Below are 26734 nucleotides of genomic sequence, written 5' to 3'. Positions count from 1 at the left end.
AGCTGTAAAATGAGACGTAACCCACATTCATAAGGGCACTGAGTAGAGGGAGACAGGGAGAAGAGGGAAAAGATATAGAGCAAGGGGAGCTTCAGTGGAAAGAAATGGACTCCATTTTTGTAAGTCCTCCTCTCCAGCTGTCAGCCCGCTCCCTGTCCCATGGGGGGTTGCCACGGTGACTGGAGGCCACATGTCTTGGGGGCGTCGTTTTTGGTCAAAGGACCCCATTGTTCTTGTGTTAAGCCGTCTTCACTATGCCCGTCTGCCAGGGACAGGGGTTTCAGCTTCACACCCCTTCTCTCACACTCACACACACTCTTGTATAGAGGTGCAGCAGTTTGGCTGTACACACACACACACACACACAATAAAAACTGTGCCTATTCACAAAGACAATCCCAGTTACAAGTTTTATAATCAGACAGAAGAAAAGCCACGAAATAGGCACATGATGCTATGAAAAACAGAAAACGCACAAGCCTTGATGTGATTCTTGTTCAGCAGTAGCACCCAACAAAAGCCCCTTTTACACAAATTAACGTGCATATAGTAAATTATTTGCTCCGCTGACGATAACATCAGTTCCCGTGACTTCTTTCATCTCCCCATAGTTGATTAAGTTGACGTATGAATACCTGGTGACTGCAACTCCTCAGGCCCTCCACCAGATGGCACAGTAGCACCACGGGGGTCAACCCAGAGCTATAGGACCGTGTGCATCAGCCTTCCAGTGGGAATACAGAAGAGACCTTGGCACACACTGGGAGCCAGAAACCTCTGGCACCCTTCAGCCAAGTGACACTGACTTGATGTTAAAGGAGCGAGTCAATTACCCAGTGATGGATAGATTACAGCCATGCATCATTCTGGGAGCCAATTTTCCTATGTGAACTGAATTTGAAACTCAATTTGTTACCGCTCTCTCCGTTCCTCTCTGACAGAAGGACGGAGCCAGTAAAGAGTCGCCGATTTCAATCTCTGACTGCTGGAATCTGAGGTTAGAGGTCAATTGACTTCCAGACATTTGGCTGTGTGCAAAATGTAGATCAGAATGGTCATTTATGTAGCGATGCATTCACTTATGACAAAAAGGTCCTGGCTGATGTGAAAGCAAAGCTGCCGTACTTGATCTGAACTGACCACACAGCTGGATAATCACATTTGTGGAGATAGTGACTGTTTTATTATCTGGATGAATTCCTTTCCAATGAGTCTAAATCATCCGTTTAAAAGAACACAATTTGATCTAACGAGGTGTCTTTACTTGCAACCAAAGCATTTAATCACAATCAGAGTCTAGCAAAGTACATTTAGACGTTCCAGAGCACTCATTAAGAACACACACTTATTTCTAATTTGGTGCAAAATTTAAGACAATTTTAATCGGACTTGCTATTATTAATTATTGACGGAATATAATTAAAACCATCCATTAAAAGCTCAGACAACTCAATGAGCCGGGGACCTCTTCCGGACATTTTCCTGAATGTCAGTAGTTTGGAACACTGGGGGGGGTTCTTTAAAAAAAGAAAAACAAGCTAGCAACCACAAAAACAGAATAGTTTGAGCCTATAAATTCAATTTCCAATGTGTAAGGCACATTTTCTCCCTCCATTACTATTCCATTATTATTACCCCCTCCTCCTGCCCAGCCTTGCTTGACAGATGGTGAATGCAGCACAGCCATCTTCTATGCACAAAGAGTAGATATTGACTTGGAGATGCTCGATCCAATGACTTTGGAGAGCGCGTCTCAAGATGCACTGTGATTACCAGCTGAGTGGTTGGATATTGATTGGTCTGCAGAGATGATTGGGCTCACGGTGTATTGACTGGCTTGGTTAGCGGAGGGGAAACTGGCTACAAATCACTGGTCAGCGCTAATAATTCAGAGACCAAAGGCATTGATGTTTTAGCCAATATAAAACAATCTGCCTGTTCTTTGGGAAATCATTCCATTTAATATTAAAGTGCTCATATTATGCTTTTTGGCGTTTTCATTTCCTTTATTGTGTTATATATCTTTTTTGTGCATGTAATAGGCTTCCAAAGTGAAAAATCCCGACGTCCCCCCCAAAGGGACTTACCATCTCCAACAGAAAACACTGTTCACAAACTGCTCCAAACAGCTCTATTGTAGTCCAGCCTTTACTTCAGAGACAAACGTGGTCACTTTGGAACACACGTTATAATGCTCGCCTAGCTGCTAGCATGGCACGCCCTCATACTCTGCTTCTGACTGGCTAGTAGTCCTTACCTAGGTACTGTCAGGGCACGCCCTCATACTCTGCTTCTGACTGGCTAGTAGTCCTTACCTAGGTACTGTCAGGGCACACCCTCATACTCTGCTTCTGACTGGCTAGTAGTCCTTACCTAGCTACTGAGCATGTGCGACTCCCAACAAAGATGGAACAGAAGTGAGATGCCTCATTCTGTAGCTAAAACAGAGAGCTCAACACACAGGGTGAAAAGAGGAGCTGCAGCAATGTGCAGTACAACAAAAATATGGTGGTTTTTGGAAACTAAACCACGTAAACCTATTCTGAAATAACCTCTAAATACAATTATGAACCTGAAAATGAGCATAATATGAGCACTTTAAGAAAACAGGGTAGGTATGTATGAAGGTGTGATGAATGCATTAGTTATCCCCATTTAATCTCAGTTCACGTTCATGTCGTCAGGTTACAGTCTCATGAAGCGCCGTCTTGTGTCTCCTCGGGGAGTGGAGGTTGGACAGGTGGAGCCGCAGAGAGCCGCCGGCCGCGGGTCTTCCTGCGCGCCTCCGAGTTGGACTCGGGGGAGGTCCAAGGCAGCCAGGCGAGACCCGCACTGGTGCTGCTTTGCTCTGCATTGCACTTGTTCCTCAGGCTGCGGCGTACCGAGCGCTGCCCTCTAGTGGCGACAGGTCGGAACACATCCTCAAAATTAAAGTCAGCCTGCCACGGGGCGAGGTCCAAACCGGCTACCCCCCCCACCTCCTGGCTATCGGAGCTTGGCCTGATGTTTTCCTGCTGGCTAGCTGCTTGGTCCGCCTGTCCCTTCTCCTCCACTTCATGGCTGGTTGGGTGCTCCTCTGCCCGGTGCCCCTGCTCCCGTAGCACTGAGCGGTTTACAGAGCTCCTCCTGCCCCGCTTGGCTTTTCTCTGTGCCGGCTCTGCTGGCAGACTCAAAGTGAATGCCAAAGGTGGGTAGTCTGAGGAGGGTGCGTCCAGACTGCCACGGCATTGTAATTTCCCATCGGAGTCTGTGCAGTGTGTATCGGCAGAGGTCTGGGCAATATGAGCAATATCTTCAGTGTTGACTTCTCCTTGTTCAGGTACAGTGGGGTTCAGAGGGGTTTCCCTTGATGCCTGAAGGTTTGGAGTAGTTTGGTCTTCACAGGACTCCTTTGTCTTTACTCCAGTCTGGTCAACAGTCTCCTCACAGAACAGGCTATCGTCAGCAACACTGACCTTCCTTTTCTGCAGTGCTCTCCCTCTGGCCCTCGGCCCCCTGCCGTCCCCCGTGGGGCTTTCTTTAATGGAGTTGGGAGATGTGACGGAATCTTCTGAAGGATCTTCCAAGGCATTAGTCACAGTAATGTTACCCATTCCCTGAGTGTCGTTAGCCATCTCAGGGTTCAAGTGGGTCTCATGATTTGCGCCTGTTGGAAGAAATGAGGACAAAACTATATCAGGGAAATTAATTTGTAGCAATAATTGCTGCCCTCCAAAAGTTCTAACCTTTTCAGAGAATCAAAAATAAATTTAGTGATGATAGATTTTGAAAGGTTGTACGTTATGGAAAGATAGAATATGTTTTTTTTCCACCCAACAGCATAGAAGCAAAACCCGTAATTAACGTTTACTTAATACTACTATAAGTTATTGCCTGCATGTTTTACCTGTGCAGCTGGCAGAGGGAGTGTGCGGTGCTGCTGCAGACCGGCTGATGAGGGACAACGTCTCAGTGATGGGACTCAGGTTGGGGTTCTTGGAGGCGAACGCCCGAGAGCCGTACAGGGAGCGGTCCACGCCCCTGCTCCACCGCCGGGTTGCCGTGGAGGTCATCTGTGGAAAGACATTAGGAAGGTTTGGACTGACATGTCAATGCCAACTGAAAAAGTACATAAAAAAATTAAAATGTGGAAAGTTAAGGTGGCTCATTGTGTAGGCACTATGTCAGAGGCTGGGGATTACTGAATTATTAATAATAATAAAAAATATAACTTGGACAAGTCATCAACTGTAAAAGAAATGTCTTGTAAACACTAAAAACACAAAATTAAAATGAAAACAGTTACCACAAAACATTTGCTCATACAGGTCATAGTTAAAGCGTTCTCCACACGTCCTGGGGAGATTTTACATTGATATTTACATCGTTATCGGAGCGTGTATAAAAACAAAAACCTACAACAAAGCTGTCAGACGAGCCAGACACTAGCTCAGTAGATAGACTGTTGTAATGTGAGCTTCAAAGTCATAGGTGCATAAGGGAATGTATTGCCAACTACAAACCACCTGCTGTACTGTTGTAATGGATAAACTTCCATAGAGCTGCAAAGATTCATCTTTTCAAATCGATTAGATGTCAACTATTAAATCAATTGCCAACTATTTTGATAAAACCATTATCCATTGAGTCATTTTTTATGAAGAACAAAATCTCTGATTCCAGCTTGCTGAATGTGAACATTTTCTAGTTTTCTTCACTCCTTTTTTTACAGTAAACTTAATATATACGAGTTGTGGACTAAACAAGGTCATTTGAGGACGCCATCTTGGGCTTTGGAAAACACTGATTGACATTTAATAGACTATACAAGTAATCGATAAAAACAATCAACAGTAAAAAAATAATTGTAAGTTGCAGCCCTAAACTTCCATCCAGAGCGATGTGTGTAGTTAGTGATTAGCACAGCTCTTCATTTATGTACTTGTCTGGATTACCCTATTTATTTATCTTGTCCGAATGTGCTTAAAAGGAGAACTCTGGGCAATTTTTACGTTAATCTTGATCGCTATAAGTATGCGAGTACTGTTGATAGCAAAAGAAAAACGAGCCAAATCGGTGCTAGCAACATGGCCTTCAGTAACGCTATTACTGTACAAGAAACAGGCATCATTTGGCCCGTTTCCATGTAGTTACATAGTCACTGATATGATCATAACCACTACAGTGCTCAATTACCTATTTTTGAGGGGGAAATAAACTTTTTTCGCCGCCAAAATTTCGCCACGAAAGCATGAACTGTCCTCTGGAGGACATCCACCAGACCAGCGGGCGCCCGTGGATTGTTGTCGGCCGCGGCAGGCGGGGAAGGTGAGGAGGAAGTAGAAGGATGCCGGTTGGGCCTGCTAGCCTGGCTACGGCAACTAACACACAGTTCGCCACTGCAGAGACTCCTATTCACCAACGCCAGATGGATCGCACATAAAATGGATATATATGCTACAAATACACACAGACCTGCTGCGTGATGATTATTACCGAAGCCTGGCTGAACACACTCACTCATCCCAGATGGCAGCTAGCAGCTAACAGCTAGCAGGGTAGGTGAATTTAAACAATGTCTGAGTTGAAAACACATCTTGTTGTCATGTAATTGCATTTTGTGTCTGTTAAGAGGCACAAAGGCACTCTTTATGATATGCCCCAAAAACTGCCGTTTTAGCTAAGTGGGAGCTCTCGGCATTAGCTGCAGCAGCTCCGTGTTGCTAGCACCGATTCGGCTCTTTTTGCTATCGACAGTACTCACATACTTATAGCGATCAAGATTAACGTAAAAATTGCCCGGAGTTCTCCTTTAAAGAATAAGTCTGGTGATATTCTATATTTTTCTCATTATTAACAAATACCATGAAAACGCTAAAACCAACAATAAATGGATTGTGTGTGTACCCAAAGCCTCATCTTATTCCTCTGTGCCGTAGAGCTCCATTGTGTTAATCGACAAACTTAAGTTGTGGTAGGCCTAAATAAGTTTATTTTTTTATATTGTAAAACAGCTTTGAGTGGAAAATGCAAAGGTGCTGAAAACTAAACATCTGTACCATAACGTGTAGTGTCATTTTCATTTTGTTAAGTTTGATTTTATAAAATTGGTATCAAAAGCGGTATCGTTCAGGAACCGGTATCAAAGCCAAGGCAACCGCACTGGTATTGAAAATATTTAACGATACTGAGTCCCATGTGGCGGGACAACACTGGGCCATATAAACATAGTATACACACAGTTCTTTTCCCAACTCAGGCAAAGTAAGTTGTAGTTAGATTGTGCAGCTATCAGCTCCATGACTGCCTCCCAGCAAGACACTTCTGCAATCCAATAGTGGAGCGGTGTAAAGAGAAATCAAACGGGCAGACTCATCCAACTCACCTTCATCTTCCCAGCGGCCGACTTAGCAGCCGAGCGTGTCGACCTCTTCCCAGGCTCGCTCTCCTCTGGCTGCTGGGGGACCACAGTGTTGGCATTAGGATACATTTTATACACCGTCTCTCTGCCACACACACACTCACACACTTAAAGTGGATATCCTTGGATGTGGTTCAGTTCAGATGCAGTGGAATTAAACAGTAGATTAGATAGGAGCATGTTATGGCGCCTAAATTATTACAATTATGTCTCGCCTGGTAAAGGGAGATTTCTGCCAGCGAGATCAAGCTGAAAGCAGTTTGTGGCAATAGCAGACCTTTCTCTTTAGACTGCCGGAGCGAGCTGGAGCCTCACCACTAGACACATGCTCTGGTCCTGGCTGCTGTGGAAGAGATTTAGACATTTTCAGTGTTTGACATGGAATTTTAGCAGTAGGGAAATCTGTAGAGGATAGTAATAATCAGGTCATATATCTTGTGAACCCCCAATAACCTATCCAAGAAAGTAGATAAAAACCCTGGAGCTATAATGATGGCATACCTTTTTCTTCCTTCGGTTTCTAGATTGTGCTGGAGCTTTCACACCCACTTCATGTTGCTTCTCCTTCTCTGGCACGGCTGTAGGCTCATCCAGGGCATCCATCTGGGAGGTTGTGCTGGGTTTAATCTCAGACTCTGGGGGAAATGTAATGTATTTCAGCTTAAATGACACCTATTGAGACTGTCAGCTGTGGACTGGCAATTGGCTTGCTTTGAATGATAAACCTGAGCCGTTTGAGCTACACACAAAAAAACAAACAAAAAAAACATACATTTTATTTCTGTTAAGTCTTATAGCTTGACACTTTTAAATGTGTCAGGAGACGGGAGAAAGTGGAGGACATAAAAGACGAAGACATAAAGTTGAGAAAAAATGGTGAAGTATGACGGTAGTTCACCTGACAGAATCTGTGAAAGAGACTCCTCATTGAAAGCAGTGTTTAAATTCAACGGCTGAGGGTCCCACGTACATTCTGAAAATACAAATTAAAAATGCTGTTTATCATTTAAACAGAGTCTGACTGCATTCTACTAGACAAATAACTCTCAGGGTAAACAAACTGTAATACTGAACCTGTATCTCTCGTCACCGCAGAGTCAATCTCCTCCATTGCAGGGAAAACAATCTGGGAGAACAAAATAAAGAAAAACAATGTTGTTCAATGCTGACTGTATCATGTACAATCCACAACAGATGGTGGGGCATATCCTGGTTCTTGTAAGTAATATAGAATTATTAAACATAACTCACAAGTGATCGCTTCATACTTTTATCATATACTTTTTATTATAAGTATAATATAGAGATAAAAACTTGTTTCGTGTGTCAGTACTAATAAAACCAGCCTTAGTTGCTTGTGAAAATTGTGGATGTTTGTAGAGAGTGACCTGGGTTACGCAGAGTATTTCAATCTAAACTTTTAATGTTGTAACTTTTATTTTATGACATGTATAGAGGAGTATACACCATGCTAGCGCCACAGAAACATTACCAATCTTAAAACCATCATGTCATCATTGTCTACCTCTCCATCCTTCTCTTCACCGTCCTCTCCCACAGACGGCATTCTGCGGTTGCGAGGCATTGCAAGTGTAGGTGAGGCACCAAACCCAGAGGGGCTGCTGGGATCTGGCTGAGCTTGTGGCGTTTGGGATTCACTCCTCTGCGGTGTCTTCAGCACTGGGCGCGGCTGTAAGCTCCCACCTGGTGTGGGCGCCCGGCCCGGCGTGCCCCCCTTCTGTAGCGGTGTGCTGGGGGGCAGGTTCTTATCAAAGAACTCAGGAGAGAGCGGACCTCCAAAGTGCACCCTCTTTTTCGCTTTCTTAACTGTGGACGTCCCGGTGGAGTCATCCTCTCCTGCAAAGACACAAATAAGCCATTTACCTTTGGTTGCCCCCATTACACAATGTATGAAGAGGCAGAAAGTAAAGCTACTTTGCTATAAACTCTTGGCTTTTTATTAATATTTGGTAAAACTCTAAATCGTCTTTCTTACAGGCGGATTACCAATTGGTTTATGGTTCAGGGTACTTGCAAGTATAATCAACATGGACTAAACGTTTTTTAGAAATTGTCAGGCCAGTTAGACAAGCAAATAGAACAAGAAATCAAAAACAGTAATTCATCAATGCAAAGATATTTCGTATGACATACCTCCATTTTATAACTCAACTTATTAATAGTAATAAACTGTATGTATAATTTAACTGTATCGGAGATATAAATACTACCTACTTATCATGAAGTAAATATTGTTTCTATACATTTGACAAGTTGCAGCTTTTCTCCCACAACTTAAAAAAAAACTAGGTCATGTCTGTGGTATCAATATTGGGACAACTGAACTTGCTAATCCAAGTACAGGTCTTGCGAGTGATGGCAGCTGATCCCTACATTGCACAACTGTTGCACATTGATGGTCTATTTGATACCAACACTGGCATTGAGAACCATTAACACTCCCCTTGTAACTAAAGAAAAACACTTTAACTAAAATACACGTGGTGTTCTCCAACACAGAAAACTCAAAAGCTGTTGATTAACATGAATTTCCTCTCTGCTGGTATACAGCCTGGACACACTGCATCCAGCTTAGCTCTTCGAGCGTTCCATTTACCTCGGAACTCGGAAGCCGAAGCTGGGAATGACGTCACACCGAGTTGAATGCGTTCCATTTACAAGTCGGATTTCATTGTTTTCATTAGCTCTAGCCAGGTTAGCAATACCAGTTTATAACAATGCGTTACGCCGTTTTTGTGCATATAAACAGCGTAACGACATTGTCCACGGATAAAATATGGACAGCGCTGCACGTACGACTGATTTCGTGAAACACAAATAACACAGAAGTGCTTATAACTGTATGTTACTACAGCTTTCACAACTGTTGATGCACGGAGCAGCTATGTTGGATTTTTAGCTTGGGGTACTCTGTGGTTGCCCAAGTTCCGAGCTCCGAAATCCGAGGTATACCAAGCCTCAAAGGCTTGGTATACTAGCTACTATGGTACACAGGTAAACATTCTAGCTCTGTGTGTTTACCTGTGGGCTTCATCTCCAGCAAAGAGGAGACAGAGGGGATGTGGAAGGGGGATGATGATGATCCTGCAGCTGGTGAAGCAGCTGCAGCATCATCGGGTGGTGGTCGGCCGAGGCTTTCGAGTTCAAAGAGACTGTCCTGTTGAGAGAGAACACATGAGTCCACCCCCCTTCTGTTAGACTGTAGTTCAAGGAGCAGCAGTAGCTTAACACCACAAATACAGATTACAAATACAGCTTCAATGAAGCCATAGAAAAGCGGATCAGAAAACTGGGGCTGTGAGATGAAAGTAAGAACATGAATGTAGGAGTGGAAATAATACTCCAAACCACAGAGGCTACTCAAAACTGCCATAGTAACATTTCTAAAAACACATTACAAGAGCAAAAACACTACTACCATGGACAGAGGAATTGCAGATTTACCAAACTGCTGTTTTTGTGCTTAGAATGATACAGAAAACTTCAAATATGATATTGCACCTTACAGAATACAAGTAAAAGACAAACAGATGCAATGATAAATAAATAAACCTCACCCAGCACTAAAATAAAACTTGGTTTGCTTGAGAAATCTTGTTTTTCTCTTTTTGGATATGCTTGTATTTAAAAGGCCCTGTGTTGCACTGAGATCTACCGTGCATATAGGAGTTAAAAATATTCAGCAGATTCAATGGAAGCAAAGTACGGAGAGGGAAAACCTTTTAGTTAAATTATTGAAAGCAGTCAAGTAAAGACCCAGTCAGAGTGAGTGTACCTCATGCTTCTTCAGACTGAAGTTGGAGATAGGAGTGCTGCCCTCTCTAATCTCAACCTCACACCCTTCCTGGGGGGCCAGGCGCCTCCTCTTGCTGGGTACGGGCATCATCATTGGTGGGTAGTTCTCCTTCCCTCCATTATGGCTGTTCCCATCTGAGAGGACAAAAACAAAATTTAAAAAAAATGACGCGTTATATAAACATACAAAAACAAATGGGACTTTGGGGCACCTCAGTTAAAAAAAAGATAAAACATCACATATCAAATATAAACATAAATCATTAAAACTTGTTCAAAGGAATTGAGATAAAGTCTCACTTCAGCAACAAACATCTCAGAAGCTGGGCCATTTAAGAAGCTGACCAAGCTCAGAAGGAATGACTGCTGTAAGATGTTGTCAGCGTCAGGCTTACACTGTGCTATGCATTAATCCACTGCTTTTGAACAGTGCCTCCAGACATCATAAAGAAATCCTACTGGCATAGACCCTTGGTGAGGAATGAAACTATTAATCCTGTGGCAACGAGGCAGCCTCACCAGACAGATAATCTCTTGTCTTGATGCATCCTCCAGTGTTGCTGTCCTGCCTTGGCATCGGATCACAGACCTCACTCTCTTCCACATCCATCAGGCTCTGGAAGGAGGCCATCTTCTGCCTCAGCGTGGAGGCGACCCGGGGAAGGAAGGGGCTACCGCCGACAAGCTGAGAGTTGAGACAGCAAAAACAAACATATCTGCTCAGAGATGCAGTTTGACAGGTCATAGACTTCTGAAATTACAGAAGTGGTATTACTGAGAGGCAGCACATCAATCACATACTCATTCCACACACACAATCCAGGAGTATTACTTTTACAGGCTTGTTGAGCTATGCATTATCCGACTAACAGTAAGTCTCATGCTTCAGAACATTCTGTCATTACTATTCAGAACAAGAGTAAAAGAATACTTTCCTTCAAGCTAAATTTGACCCCAAACTGATCCTTCTAGTATCAATCTCAACACCTGCAGACCTGAGAATTGGTAGCTTACCCGTCGGAAAAATGTGCCAAAACTCCATAGAAGCTTTTTAAATCCCTTCTGCAGCATAATGCAATTCTCTGCTGTCCATTATTTGCTCACCGTGTTTCAAACGTGCATCATTTTGCCAACATACAGCAAAATGCATAGCTTTCATTTGCATCCTTAGCACACTCATGCCATTGGCTTAAGCTTTTTAGTGCCCACCTCCAGTCCTTCATTGGTCAGAAACATGCTATCTTAATGATAAGCAATGAGTGAGCAGGATAGGAATTTTATGGAAGCTGTCTATTTAAAAACATAATCCCATTTTTTGTTGTAATATAGATTTTAGCTTAATTCATATGCATCGTATAAAAGCATTGTGTTTCTCAACTGATCATAAATGAGAATATATGCTGATGTAAACAACTGGGTTGGGTACTGAACTCTATTTGTTTTAAGGGTACTGACCGAACTACATTGTCAGTACCGACTCACGTTAAATCCATCGGTGCCAAATCTAGGTAACTGAGGCGTGTAAGCACACGCTTCTGTCTTCTCTGCAGTGGAGAGGGAGCAAAACTATGTTACCTCTGCAGCTTGTTCAAGTCATAGTGAGTCAGCGCAATGCCAATAAAGCGTGTGCAGTCACGGTGTGCGTGTGGTTACACTTCCTCTATGACCAGCACAACAGCGTTTTCTACGTCTTTGTGATAGGACTGACAGGCTGGAGGTTATAGGCAAGGGTCATATTATACATCCTACATTATTTTATCTGTAGTATTTGTTTGGAAATTGTATTCTTTTCTTTCTTTTAGATATTTTAACAATATTTATTCATTGGAAAATCTGTGGCAAGCACGTACAGCCATCTTTCATTTTATTGGTGGGTTCCTTTTACAAGCCCTCAGGGGGTTTTTCATTCCACCTGTGCATTTTTTTTATGTAATTGTATATTTTATTTAAAAAATGTAAGCACAAATAATGTTTTAAGTAAATAGAGGGTTCAGACGGACATAATGAAATTCAAGCACTACTTTTTAATTTTCTCTTCCTTGAGCACGCAGTCATAAATGATGGTGGTATATTTGTGCCACATTCCTGAGTTAGCAAAGGGAGAATTAGAGCACAGAAAAGCAAACAAAAATCTGTTCTGTGCTCAATCAATTATTCAGTAGCGCCAAGATCAAAAAGTGGCTGATGGCATACGCCACTGTGACGGCGACATAAACCGATCCCCTGGCAGCACTGGCCGCTCACTACACTGTCCGGTGCCAGTTGTCTAACGGCAGGTGGACATGGTAACGTTAGGCAAACGGTCAGTGACAAACAGTTAAGTAATTTCATACACGTTACCACGTCCCACCTGCCGTTCAACAGTGTATAAAGCCAGAAGTAATGCATGTATAATGTGTTGCAATGACGAAGTAGTGGTCATAGGGAGTGAAAATGTGACCTCAGATGCATGGGTAGGGCTGAAATGATTTGGGTAACTCGAATAATTTGATTACTAAAAACCGATGCAAAATGAACTAACGTTGTACCGCTCACTGTGTTTCCACACAGACGGTTATTACTATCACACAACGGGGTGGCGCTGCTGTGGACACTAGAGTGCGGATCGGGACGCATTTTTCTGTCCGAGCCCGGCCCGCGTCCTCACACTAATGACACATACGTTTGTTTGTGTGGAAAGCCCGCTCTTATTAAGCGGCTGTAGGAAGGCATTCGGAAATGTCAACAGATGAGGTCATCAGCGCACACAGGGCAACAAGCGCACGTTAACACAGGCGCGTACCGACGTAATAAGCTTTTTTAAATTTAAAATGTTCAATGCCTTATTGCGCTGATGTGACCGAGCCCAACCCGAAACCAAACATCATTTCTAAATATCTGTCCGAACCCGACCTGACGGCTCGGGTATCCATCCTCTAGTGGACACATGCGGTGAAGATTGACGCCGCGGACTGAAGGAAGAGAGCGAAAGTAGTGAGGGTCTAAGAGAAGAGACAGGCGGAGAAACGGCAGAAAGTTTGGGATCATTTCAAGCTGCAAAAAAAAACGAAAACTGTACAGTGTGTCTGTTGTAAAAACCGAACTAGCTTACCACAGCAGCAAGCCGTCAATGCTAAGCCTCTCAACAGAAAACATCCAGTCTACTCATCCATTCCACGGAGCGGACCCGACACAAGGTTACATTACCTCTGGACGCAGTGTTTCGTCCACCGCGCTGTTTTACACAACTACAGTATTTATTTATTTTTACAAACCAGCTAAAACTAAAGCTTTGAGTCTTAAACCCCTCTCTCTACCAGCGGCACCTGCACATGGCTAATTATTATGCACATTATGTCTGCATTCTTTATTCTTTCTAAACTTCAGTCAGATTAGCCTGAACAATATAGTTAAATAGCCCTGCTGTAGGCTTAGTACAGTCACATTTACCTGGGCTTAGTGAACAGCTCTTTTGCATATCCAGTGTGAAGAGTCAGAGACATGAAGGGGAAGGGGGTGCGAAAATGATAACAATTTACTTTAGAGTTTACATTTGTACTTGGCCACCAAATAGGGATGTAACGATAAACCGTGATAAAAATGTTGACGATAACAAGTCAGTGTTTCCTCTATGTTGATTTGGTGGATGGAGATACTGCAGTCTGATGTCGGTTGAGTGAGCAGCACTGCGCTTTGATGGGGGGGGGGGTGGGGGGGTGTTGTTCGGACAGAGCTGACCCCACTACTAAAAAGAAAATGATCATCATTATCATCACGGTGGATTACCACGCTGTGGAACCCGTGCGTTTAATCCTTCCCAGCTTCATCTGAGTCTCCTGAAGTTGCCACGCAGACGCACTGCACAGCCTACAACATGTGTTTTACATTTTAATTTTGATGAAGAAAATTATATAATTACTGGTGTTTCTTTGATTGGTTTACATATTGTTCTTTATGTCTTAGCTTGAATGTTTGGATTTGTATAATTTAAACCTGCACTACTGGAAATGTTCCTGACAAATAAGCTGTTTACATGCTGAACCCTTGTTCCTTTGAGGTTAAAAAGTTGCCCTTTTGATAAGGTTTTGCCTATATTTTTGTAATATAAACACTGTTACACTTTTTGAAACTATTTCAGCTTGTGTAGGCATATCAGTGCTTTCTGACCATATTGAACACTTTTAAAAATATTGCTATAATACCGAAAACCGTGATAATCGTGGTCACTATGACCGTGAGGTTAAATTTTCGTTACGTTAGAAGACGGGAAGGGTCCATTGCCCCCCCCCCCACTTTACGCTCCTGCCGCAACGACGGATTTGGCGTTCCAGCTGGTGTGATCCCGTCGCAAGATGGTCTTTAGTATTGTTATTAACGTGTGTTGCAGACAGAGGAGAAGCAAGAACACAATTCACAGTAAATCTTTATTTAATCATTATTAAATTAAAAAAGCTTTAATAGTCTCAATATCTGACGGTATGTCTGCAAAAGTAATGTGTGAATTTGGTGCCAGACCCAACGTTTTAATATGAACGCAAATCTGTAATCAACTTTTAAAGCTGGAGTATATTGGCCATGTGTGTGAATATGTACTGTAGATGTGCAACACTTTCATGTGCGTACAACTAGTTGTAGTTGTGGCAGTCCGTGCATGCATCTGATAAAGAAAAACAACAAAGCCAGAGTGCAATCTGCCTCACATTCCAGTATGATGTGACAGGGGTGCAAGATTTGGTTAACTGTATCCTGAGAAAGGATCTTACCTTTGGAGTTTTAAAGGTTGGTGGAGTCTTCATCCTCTGTTGTGCCATGAAGCGAATGAGGGAGTTTGTCTCTGGGGAGCCCCGGACACCAACGCTGGACCTCCGCCTTGCCTTTTTTATCTGTGCTAGACGAGACTTATCTAGAGCAAGATGGGGGGAAGAATGACACTTCACTCAACTGGTGTCATACTTTCCATTGACGGTTTTTGCCTCTTAATTTTATGCATCAGTGGTGCTAAATTGTGAATCTAATACTGCTTTGGTCACATACACGACAATAGTATGATTATGCATGTTTCTTTTTTACAGTGGTTTAAGCTCATTATTACAGATTATGGCAAACCCTACAGATATATATGTTTTTAATCAGGGCAGCAGTTTTCAGATTACATTATGTGATTACATCTTTAATGATAATAATAATGATCTTTAATGCAATATCTACATTGCCCATTATCAGCAACCATACATCCAACGTTCCAAAGGCTCATTCTGTTTACTAATCTGATATCATTTTAAAAAGGCTAACTGAGAAAACACTGGAGATATCCTGGAATGTAATTGTAAGACATATGATGCTTTCTAGAAACCATTGCAAATAAAGCAAACTGTTCCTAAAAATAAACAACACGCTGTCACTTTCCATTCACTGTTGCAGCATAATCTGTTTATATAGGACCATGCTCACGACCATTAACCGGTACAATACTTTTCATAGCCGTTGCCAGCCGGCTTTGTAGCTACTAGTGCAGCCCCACTAATTTTCAGCCCTAACCTAACGCTAACTAATTAATATGCAAATAAGCATATGTCATTTGCACCCAAGCTCTCTAAAAACCCAGGGAAAACCTGACTGTAGCTGGACCTACCACAGAAGAGGATTTGAGTACTTCCCTAGGTGTTTATACATCTGTCTGCGGCAAGATTTTCTCACCCCAATAGCAACACAACCGTACAGGATGCAGTCATGAAACTTTACAGGTGTGCGGGCGAGATCAAAATGAAGGCCAAGTTCGAAGATGGGTGTAGTCCAAGCAAGGGCGCCGGACGTAAGTTAGAAGACGGGAAGGGTCCATTGCCCCCCCACTTTACGCTCCTGCCGCATCGACGGATTTGGCGTTCCAGCTGGTGTGATCCCGTCGCAAGATGGTCTTTAGTATTGTTATTAACGTGTGTTGCAGACAGAGGAGAAGCAAGAACACAATTCACAGTAAATCTTTATTTAATCATTATTAAATTAAAAAAAGCTTTAATAGTCTCAATATCTGACGGTATGTCTGCAAAAGTAATGTGTGAATTTGGTGCCAGACCCAACGTTTTAATATGAACGCAAATCTGTAATCAACTTTTAAAGCTGGAGTATATTGGCCATGTGTGTGAATATGTACTGTAGATGTGCAACACTTTCATGTGCGTACAACTAGTTGTAGTTGTGGCAGTCCGTGCATGCATCTGATAAAGAAAAACAACAAAGCCAGAGTGCAATCTGCCTCACATTCCAGTATGATGTGACAGGGGTGCAAGATTTGGTTAACTGTATCCTGAGAAAGGATCTTACCTTTGGAGTTTTAAAGGTTGGTGGAGTCTTCATCCTCTGTTGTGCCATGAAGCGAATGAGGGAGTTTGTCTCTGGGGAGCCCCGGACACCAACGCTGGACCTCCGCCTTGCCTTTTTTATCTGTGCTAGACGAGACTTATCTAGAGCAAGATGGGGGGGAAGAATGACACTTCACTCAACTGGTGTCATACTTTCCATTGACGGTTTTTGCCTCTTAATTTTATGCATCAGTGGTGCTAAATTGTGAATCTAATACTGCTTTGGTCACATACACGACAATAGTATGATTATGCATGTTTCTTTTTTACAGTGGTTTAAGCTCATTATTACAGATTATGGCAAACCCTACAGATATATATGTTTTTAATCAGGGCAGCAGTTTTCAGATTACATTATGTGATTACATCTTTAATGATAATAATAATGATCTTTAATGCAATATCTACATTGCCCATTATCAGCAACCATACATCCAACGTTCCAAAGGCTCATTCTGTTTACTAATCTGATATCATTTTAAAAGGCTAACTGAGAAAACATTGGAGAACCCTTTTGCAATTATGTAAGCACATAATGTCATCTGAAAACTGCTGCCCTGGTTAAAAAAACAACAACAATGTAACTGATCTTAGCTGGTATTCTGTCTGGAATGGAGTGGACATTTCTAAGTGACCCCAAACTTTTGACTGGTAGTGCTCACTCACTCTCTCTCTCTCTAACAGTGGTGGCATACAAAGTAAACACTGTCTCTCACAGTCCTCTCACCTTTGCTGTTGGCTGATGCTGGAACAAAACTCTGGACAGAGATGCCAAACTGACAAGGTGTGAGCTCGGAAAATTTCGGGGGGTCTGAGGGGTCAATAAAAACAGGAGGGGAGTCCTCTTCTGAGGGGGACAACATTGTCTCCTTCTGATCTCCCCCAGTGCTAGCAGTGTTCATCACGGTAGCCATCTGCAATGACAATATATTATACATACATACACGGTACTATCTGTAATGACAAGATATTATACATACATACATCTTATAAGTGTCAACACAGTGGTCACTAAGGAAAACTTAAGATGGACGACAACAGGGCGTTAAGTGACCTGTAAAGTTATTCCTAATATGTTATTCCAATCAGGCTGATGCTGGTAGGCCATGAGATGATTTTGCATGAACACAGCTGTAGCTAACGTTACACATCAGTACTACTACTAAAGACTTCTTCCAGGGACGTTAACGTTGTTATCGCCGACTAACTAAATAAATGAACACCAAACGCTAATTGTTGTTTAAGTTACACGTTAGTTTGTCATCATGACCTCTTCACATGGGACGTTAATGTTAGCTAGCTAACAGTAGCAACAGTAACAGTAACGTTAACGTTAGTGCTGAATATAATGGAGTGACAACAAGTAACTTACCTTATACATTTAAGGCAAATAAAAGGGGTATCTCCCGTTTAAACAGATATAAAAAAAACATGTATGGACTACTGTGTCGTAAAAAAAGCATTAAGGTCTTGAATACATGATAACACAAACGACAAAAAGGAGTAGAGAGCAATTCAAATTATGCTCCACGCCAGACCCAGCGGCTGCGTGTGGATCCCTCCGCGAAAACGTAATGAAAACACTAATTAAAAAAACACTGTTACAACATAAAAAACACGCTGTGTATTATGTAGTGTTGTTTACAAATGTAAAATATGGGTAGCAACAACGGCCATTGTTAAAAAAAAGTCGATACTAACTTAGAAGCTGTATCGTTCGGAGGAACTAACTTCCTTATTTTTAACGGCTTGAAAGGGACCGGTACTCGTTTAATATGAATTGGCCAATAGAAATGTCAAACAAGATACCACGTGACATCCGAAAGGCAAAGCAGCATAGATAGATAGATATTATATAGATAATATATTTAATATAACAATAATAAATACTTTAGCATATACTAGGCTATGTTCTTGTAATCAACATGACTATAAGATTAGACAAAAAAGAAGTGGCTTGATATGTGAAAAAAAATAAAATAACGACAGGCTTGACTTATTTATTAATGCGTTATAAAGTTCCACATTAATTTCATTTGAAACTGCGCAAACACTGATCCATTAGCCCAGATGCAGGTTAGGAAAAAAGCAAGCAAAATGAATCATTTTCATGTTTTGAGGTAAAAAGTAACTTAAGTAGGCCTAATCCAGCTGGACTGTAACTTGCTCCCTTGACTGTAGGGCCCCATCTGCTGTTGGCTGTCGGGAAATTAAACAGCTGGAGCCTGACTGCATCCTTCTCTCAGTCTGTTGGTTCATACATGACCTGATGCTCAAAGTGAAAACTCCCCCAATCTGTCAGCCAGACAGATAGCTATCAGCATTTTCTTGTTGAAGGTTACACAGAATAGTATAACACACTGTCTTGTACTTATTCAATTGAACACATATAATAGAGATGTGGGTTTTGGGAATCCAGAGCAGTGGAACATAGAAGTTTGTGTCTTTTCAATTGCTTTGCTTATTGTTTTTAATGGTCAGTGTAGCATGTGGTTTACAATAGTTTGACATAGCTTACAGCATACTCTAAAAAGCAATAAGCCCAAACAGGTGGGTGAACTGTGATCTAGTCTTGAAAAGCTGAGTAAAGCCTACCCCCACACACACACACACACACACACACACACACACATACACACACCAGTCACAAACACATACAGAGATTCTTCTTTTGTGAGGGAGTCTGTGGCGCAGCTGAGTACACTGAGATCAGATGCATCTGTGAGCCTTTTTCCACAGCTGGGACTGTCGACCGCACGAAGCATGTGGCTTCTTCTGTTGACACCAGGCTCGGCTGTGCAAGTCGATGGAAGCTTGTTGTTCTTGTGCAGCACAGGCTGGGGAAATGAAAACAACTCTAGACATTCAGAGGTGAAATAAGCCTGTGTGTATATGAGTTCCTGTCCAAAAGGAAATGTTCATAATTTGATAGACTGAGAGTCTTATTTTGAGAAAAAATAATGACCAACACAATAATACATGGAGTTTTGGAAACCAAGAAACATAAATACAAAGTTTTGTTAGAATCCACCTTTAGTATATTAGCTATTCTAATCATCCCCTGTAGTCCTAAAATTTGGGGTTTTGGTTTATGACGTTTATACACAGGCTTTTGAGAACTTGCTTTAAGGTGGGTATTTTTGAATATGCTCCAAGGCCTTAATTTTGTCAAAGGAAATATATTTCAAACCATTCTACAGAATAACTGAGTTAACATTGTCATCATCATCATTGTAGGGGTAATTAGCTCAAGTAGGCTACCTCTTCATCAACACCACTTGTTCCAAACACTGTATACAAGAAGTGGATGTAGCCTCTGGGTCTAACCAAGAAAATGGAGGTGAAGCTTGTTCTGGCCGCCTCTGTCTATCTCCAGCTGTATGATGATGTGTCAGACAGAATCTGAGTCTCTGTTGATTTGCACATTTTTTGCTGTTTTATTTTGTCATTACGTAAAGCCGTCTGAACTGCTTTTGTATCATATGACAAATACATTTGAATGTAATTAATGGAGTCAGCCTATCGTAGCTGGTAGTTCATTAGGTATTATGTAATAAAGATCAGCCTCACACCAGTTTGTAATCCTACTTGTGTTTATTTTCCTCCTAAACACAAATATGTGGATATTGATATTTTTGCTCCCAAAACATACCTGCATAAGTAACCCTTGAGGTAAGTAAGTACAGAAGGAATCACTGGTTCAAATTACTTCAAATATATAAACACTGTCCAATATTTATCTACATGTCGCTTAGGGCTGCACAATTCATAAAATGTCGCGATTCCATATTGATTTTCGATTCAAAAACGATTCTCGATTAAAAAAACGATTCACAGTATGTAAATGTAGTTACTTTTCCCATATGATTGCAGTTGACAAACAATTTAAAAAAAAAAAAAAAAAAATGTAATTTAAAAAATATATTCCTAAATATGTGTACTAGGAGTACTTCAGTGATGCTCTTCCATAGAACTGGGGGACTCTTAAGAGACAGATTTAAAAATGAATGGCCAAAATGAAAGCAGCAGAGGCAGAGATATCCTCACCTTTATACGACGAACACTGAAACTGAAACACTGCATCCTACATTACCCATAATGCAACCCAATAGCGTATCTTTGTTAGACCAATCACCCACTCTATGCCCTCACTTTGTAATGGAAGCCTTCTGGTGTAAACTTACAGCCTCCAAGGCCAGGCCAGGATAACTCTGATGACATCACTATGACATCAGCAGGGTTATTTTCTCAGACATCATAAAGCTTCTCCATAGGCTGAGCACTTCCTATGATTAGTAAACTGACCTTTATGTGTAAAATGAGTGGACTTCCGCTTTCACAAACAAAATCACACACCTCGAGTATATCTCTATTTTTATTTGTGTATGCATACACATATAAAAAATAAGGACATATGTACAATGATAATAAATATAAACAGTTTTTTACAAGTGAAATAAGTTACTTAACATAGTTTAAAAACAAACATAAAAGATCAATAACAGACAGGCAAAAAATGGGGCAAAATGAATAGAATAATACAAATAATAATGCGAGAAAACAGCAGAACTTAAAGCCTTGTGTGAGAGAAAATATTTTGAGCATAAGAACTGAAGAATGCACATAAAGTACATTACACATGCATTTTTGTCACGCTTTAGACCTGTATTCCTTTATCTTTTTTTTGTTTTTGCAACATGTTGTATTAAATAACAAAGCCTAATTGTAAAATTGAAATATATTAAGACATAACCAAGTACTAGTGTAAAAGGCTAATATGTTTTAGCTGTCTGCTTCAGCGGGTGTAATAATACAAAGTGGGCACATTGTATCACTGATCTGCTTCAAATCGACAGATACATATTTGGTTTTCAGGGGCTGACAAATTAAATAAAGGTTAACGTTTTGGTATATTGCTCTGCCTATCATAAAGTGAGGGGATAAAGATTTGGGCCCAGCAGATTACTACTGACGTATAAACAGGAAGCAAACAGGAAGTCCATTTTGTTTAGCTTGAGGGAAAATGTAACTGCAGATAAAATATGCAGAAAGGTTGCAGACATCAGCTCAGAGTAGCAAAGTGGACGGACTGCTGAGGCTTAAATATCGATCTGGAATCAAATAAAATGAATTGAAGTATTTCAACAAGAACAAAAAACCAACTGCAGTCTACTTTGGCTTATCCAAAAGGTGAAGAGGCACAGAAAAAGTAAACGTGTTGAAATGCAGCCATGAAGTCCTGTACAACCCTTGAACCATAAAATCAGACATATTTTGTTTTTTTGTTTGTTTGTTTTTTTTCTCAAAGAAAGCATTATTGTTCCACAATATGAGGGTCTGTAAAAGTCCAAAAATGGCCGATCAAAATGATGCACTTGTACGAGGATGATCATATCGAAGATGTACGGACCACTTGCAGAGGATCATGCAACACTACGATGGAGTGCTGATGGCTGAGTACCTCTTCAACCTTGGGATCATTTTGATATTCTACAGTACATCTCTCTCAGCACGCTGTACACAGTGGGGGCAAAACAAAGTACTTTTGTCCTCCCCTTCCTTCTTGCTGTGCTCCTCTGCTCCCGACAGACACGTCCCAAAAACAAAAAACCACCCCTGATGGACAAAGCACAGAGAGAGAGGACAAACAATGTCAAGTTAGTAACAGCAAACGTCATGTGGTGTTCGCTGTATTTCAAAGATCAGAAAGTAGGTTCTATTTTTTTTTTTTTTTAGGAAATCATTACATCACCATGGAACACATCACATACTGGACTGATTGGCCTGTTGGGGAATTATAAAATTCAGTCCATGATACTCCATGCTAACACTTTATTATACCAGACTGAGTCGTTGAAGATGACTACAAAAGAATACCCAAGGCTGTATGAGATTTTGCAGCAACTGTAATAATAGTTAGTTATCTGTCAGTTTTGAGCAAGAGATTGGTATGAAAAGGTCTGCATACTGTCTGAATCTCGCAAGTGTTATTAAACAGACATTTCAATCTTCCTAAGGTCAACTCATTTTGATCCTTGTCAGATTGAAACATTTTTTCATTTATGAAGTCTTCTAGTCGCAAGATTCTGGCTTCAGGCAGTTCGGGTCCTTTTCTTATCTTTTGCCATAAAAGTAGCTTATTCTGATGCACCTGTATCAGGACAGCTTTCGGTGAGAAGGAGACTGGTCAAATGGTGCAGAACATATCATGTAACAAGACTAGGAGTGTACAGCCATGCTAGCAGCTCTGTGAGGCTGTCCTTGTACTGTAGGCACAGCAGCGCTTTGAGCTAAATGCTGACGTTGGCATTAGGATACTGCTTTGAGCTTAATAAAAGCATTGAGCTTAATACATGCTTATGGCATTTCATTTTGTTTAGGCAATTTACTGTTATAATACCACTTTATATGATAATGACAAAATCTTTTACCGTGGATAATGCTAGTCTCTGCACAAGTGGTGTTACCTTGAAGCAACAGAGGCAGTGATCAACCGATCAAACAATTTGTATTTCTTGATTTAAATGAGGTTTGACATTTTGGGAAATACACGTAGGCTATTTGCACTCTTGGAGAGTAGATTGATACCACTCGCATGCCTGTTTGCTTAATTTTGGAGCGGGAGCCAGGAGATGGTTAGCTTAGCGTAGCACAAAGACTGACACAACAGAGGGGAACGGCTAGCCTGGCGGGAAGAAAAACAACCTGCCAGCATCTCCAAAGCTCACTAATTAACACGTTACATCTCCTTTGTTTAAAGTGACAGTCTCGAAGATCTGTTTTGTTCTCTTTGGCAGTACCTACTGTGATAAGCAGTAAGCTAGTTGCAGGTGTGCTCTTAGATCTCACTTTACAAGACATCCAAACAATGTCGCCTGTGGGACATTTACTTGCAACGCTAGCAGAAAAAAACGAGGCAAACGAGGCAAAAACAGTACACCACTTCACACACAAGTGAGTTGATTTAAGAGCGAGTCTGTTGCGCTAGCCCTGCCTACCCTCTTTGGAAAAGATGGATGGATGGAAAACGTGTCACATGGCTACGTTCAGACTGCAGGCAAAAGTGGCCCAAATCTGATTTTTTTTGGGGTCAAGTGACCAGGTCAGACTTCTTCAGAAGTAGTGTGAACACTCAAATCTTGCCCTGATATGATTTTTTTCAAATCAGATTTAGACCACTTCCATATGTGGTCCTGAATCAGACCCAGGTCAGATTTTTTTCAATGCGGCCGCAGTGTGAACAAGCAAGACGGATTTGATGCGACTTTTACGTCAATCTACATCGACATTTGTCACAATTATGTGCCGGCGGGAGTTAGCCCTAGACACAGACAGTACAATTAAAAACTGAAAGAAAGTTTTGAATAAACTGCGTCTCTGTGAAGCCATTCACAACGCAGTCCCACCACTCCTGTCTTCGTCTCTACAGCCACACAGACCTCTGTAGTGAATTTGCAGCCATAACCCCGCAAAAGGCCAACATAGCCAATTTGGCTCTCTTTCTCTTCATTCTTCTCCTCCTTCATGTTACTGCTGCCATTACACACATTTTTTTAAATAAAGGCGAAAATGCTTACTTCCTATACAACCTCCCTAACTTTAGTGCAACAGCGTGCTGCGTCTGATGTCATTGTCATCGTTCTTTTGCGCATGCGGGTCAGTTCGAAACCGCAAACAGTTCACCCTGGAATCTGATATCGGCCACATTTTAAAAGGTAATGTGAACAGCCAAACAAAAAATGGGATCTGAGCAAAAAATCCGAATTAATCATTAAGACTTGCGGTGTGAACGTACCCTAACTGTGCTTGTAATTTCTCCTGGGAATGTCGCCACAGACACCCAGTTTGTAATACTGCCAATGTAAGGGGTTATATCAGTGGGCCATAGGCTCAATCACCATTGTGTGACCTCATTCGGCGATAGACAGTGGGGTGGAGTTTCCTGAAACACCCTGTTGTGGTATGATGAGACAAAGGGAAAACTTAGACAACATCAGGTCATTCATAGGTCACAGGTCAGTCTCTAATAACCAAACATCTTCATGTATGAATATGCTTGTGTTTCTACAGATAGAGGGAATCTAGGCAGCTGCATGATAAGGGAAGGTTTGATTCAGGACTGTCTCCTTTTGGAGGTCGGTGGAAACAGGGTTAAGGGGCCTGACACACTCTAGCATGCTTCCTAGAGAGAGAGATAGGCTCAATGAATTTGGGTTAAGTATCTATGATTCCGGTGCCCGCAATATCTTTGTTTACATTGAAGGCTCAGCTAAACTTGCCTGCAGCATGAGTTTAAATACACCTTCAAGAAGACAGGAACTTCAGAAGTTGGGATGACACTAGGCTAGTAGTCCTTACCTTACTGTCAGGCACGCCCTCATACTCTGCTTCTGACTGGCTAGTAGTCCTTACCTAGGTACTGTCAGGGCACGCCCTCATACTCTGCTTCTGACTGGCTAGTAGTCCTTACCTAGGTACTGTCAGGGCACGCCCTCATACCCTGCTTCTGACTGGCTAGTAGTGCTTACCTAGCTACTGTCAGGGCACACCCTCATACCCTGCTTCTGACTGGCTAGTAGTCCTTATCTAGCTACTGTCAGGGCACACCCTCATACCCTGCTTCTGACTGGCTAGTAGTCCTTACCTAGGTACTGAGCATGTGCGACTCCCAACAAAGAAGTGAGATGTCTCACTCTGTAGCTAAAACAGAGAGCTCAACACACAGGGTGAAAAGAGGAGCTGCAGCAATGTGTAGTACAACAAAATATGGTGTTTTTGGATAATTAAACCATGTAAACCTATTCTGGTACAACCTCTAAATACAATTATGAACCTGAAAATGAGCATAATATGAGCACTTAAGGAACCGACTTAACATTTGCTTAAATGAAAATCTTCAAGATGATTACTTTAATCCGTACAAAAAAGTGTAAAACAACAAACTGCGGACTGAACCATGTCAAACGGGGTTACGTGCCAGACGGTTTCTTGGCCAGGAGCTGTGACTTTGTGGGGTTCACAACTTTGTTTTTACCCGTCAGTTAGTGTGTTATTTAGTGAGATTATTATTTTGTTTATTTTTTTACCTTTGTAGACAGCCAGACTTGCTGTTTCCCCCTGCTTTCGGTTTTGATGCTGGTTTAACTAATCATCTCATGGTTGTAGCTACGTATTTAACAGACAGATATGAAAGTGGTATTCATCTTCTAATCTAACTTTCAGCAAGAATGCAAACGTAGCGTATTTCCCCAAAATGTTGATTATTTCTTTTAGTAATAAGTTGAGCAAAGGGACAGCCAGATAAAAAAACTGAATAATTATTAACACTACGCTGAGCAGCCAAAAAGCTAAATTGGAAATCGTTAAAGGTTAGGACTTTGCTTAAATCTCTTTGCATGAATTAAATGAAAAAGAACAATACCTTCCACTGCTTTACGGCTGCTCTCCACCTGGAGCCAGCAGTTTGTCAGCACGGCAGAAATCTGTCTGTCTGTCCATTCTTCCGTTAACAATGTGTGTGAGTGTGTGTTCTTTTTGTGTTGGTGTGTTTTACAGTGCGCTTCCTCTGTATAAGTCCACAGTATGCCCTGGGTCAGTCTCTGGGCATCGGTAAAGAGGGAGGGTTTTTTGGGGGTGTGAGTGTGTGCGAGGGGTAGTTTCCTTCTTGGCAGTGCAAGTTCCCACCCTCACCATACACATACGATATAAAGCACTTATTGAGACATCCACAGCGGTCGCAACAGTGAGGGTTCAACTACATTCTCCATGCCTAATGTCTTCATGTCAGCTTCAATTTGGAATTAAGTGTGCAGTTATTGTTCGGCTGCTAAGAGCTCAATGTAAATGACCTTTTCTTTCTGCAGAGATGAACAAACATCCAAAAGGGCTCAGCCAAAACACATATCTGTCACACACTTAGACGCTAATAAATGTCGTGTGGAGTGCACTTGTAGTATATTGGACTCGAAGGTGCGTTTGGATGCAAGCGCTTGCCCTCGCATTGTCATTCACGGAGGGGAGCCATTAGTCACTTGATAACCGCTTTGAACACTGCTGCAGTCGGTAAGACGTAGAAAAAGAACAACAAGAAATGTCTTAATTCAAACCAACCATCACAACAAATGAAAGTAGAAGGGATCAAGGACGTCCTCCGGGGGGTAAATACCATGTGAAAAATACA

At 41.7% G+C, this 26734-nt stretch overlaps 1 protein-coding gene and 1 long non-coding RNA gene across 7 annotated transcripts; both read right to left on the bottom strand.

The window, feature by feature from the left end:
- Positions 1-396: 396 nt before the first annotated feature.
- On the bottom strand, positions 397-18240 carry cdca2 (cell division cycle associated 2). 6 transcript variants are annotated; one of them, XM_078250071.1, is made up of 14 exons: positions 17927-18240; positions 17282-17468; positions 16517-16656; positions 10736-10901; positions 10197-10351; positions 9443-9578; positions 7926-8257; positions 7475-7526; positions 7299-7373; positions 6902-7035; positions 6678-6743; positions 6365-6436; positions 3887-4052; positions 397-3646 (listed from the first exon to the last, which is right to left on the bottom strand). In XM_078250071.1, the coding sequence occupies exons 1-14, from the start codon at positions 17933-17935 to the stop codon at positions 2694-2696; spliced, it is 2643 nt and encodes an 880-aa protein (XP_078106197.1). In that variant the 5' UTR covers positions 17936-18240; the 3' UTR covers positions 397-2693. The 6 variants fall into 6 exon arrangements, with proteins under 6 accessions (XP_078106197.1, XP_078106196.1, XP_078106192.1 ...); XM_078250070.1 differs by lacking the exons at positions 16517-16656; positions 17282-17468; positions 17927-18240 and adding an exon at positions 11321-11343; XM_078250066.1 differs by lacking the exons at positions 16517-16656; positions 17282-17468; positions 17927-18240 and adding an exon at positions 11231-11323.
- Positions 18241-20911: 2671 nt separating this feature from the next.
- On the bottom strand, positions 20912-26730 carry LOC144517854 (uncharacterized). The gene is made up of 2 exons (XR_013501971.1): positions 25976-26730; positions 20912-22170 (listed from the first exon to the last, which is right to left on the bottom strand). It is a non-coding gene; the product is annotated as an uncharacterized LOC144517854 (long non-coding RNA).
- Positions 26731-26734: the final 4 nt, after the last annotated feature.

Source organism: Sander vitreus, chromosome 5 (assembly GCF_031162955.1).
Source record: "Sander vitreus isolate 19-12246 chromosome 5, sanVit1, whole genome shotgun sequence".
NCBI lineage: Eukaryota > Metazoa > Chordata > Actinopteri > Perciformes > Percidae > Sander > Sander vitreus.
Note: the sequence above shows the minus strand (reverse complement) of the source record. Positions and strands in the feature narration are given on the sequence as shown.

What these genes read in the sequence shown, in the direction of transcription:
- cdca2 (XM_078250071.1), bottom strand. An exon ending in GTGAAGAGAAGGATGGAGAG is followed by an intron (nt 7,527 to 7,925) that starts GTAGACAATGAT and finishes TTGTTCTCCCAG; the next exon opens with ATTGTTTTCCCTGCAATGGA. An exon ending in TCCCTCTGCCAGCTGCACAG is followed by an intron (nt 3,647 to 3,886) that starts GTAAAACATGCA and finishes TTCTTCCAACAG; the next exon opens with GCGCAAATCATGAGACCCAC.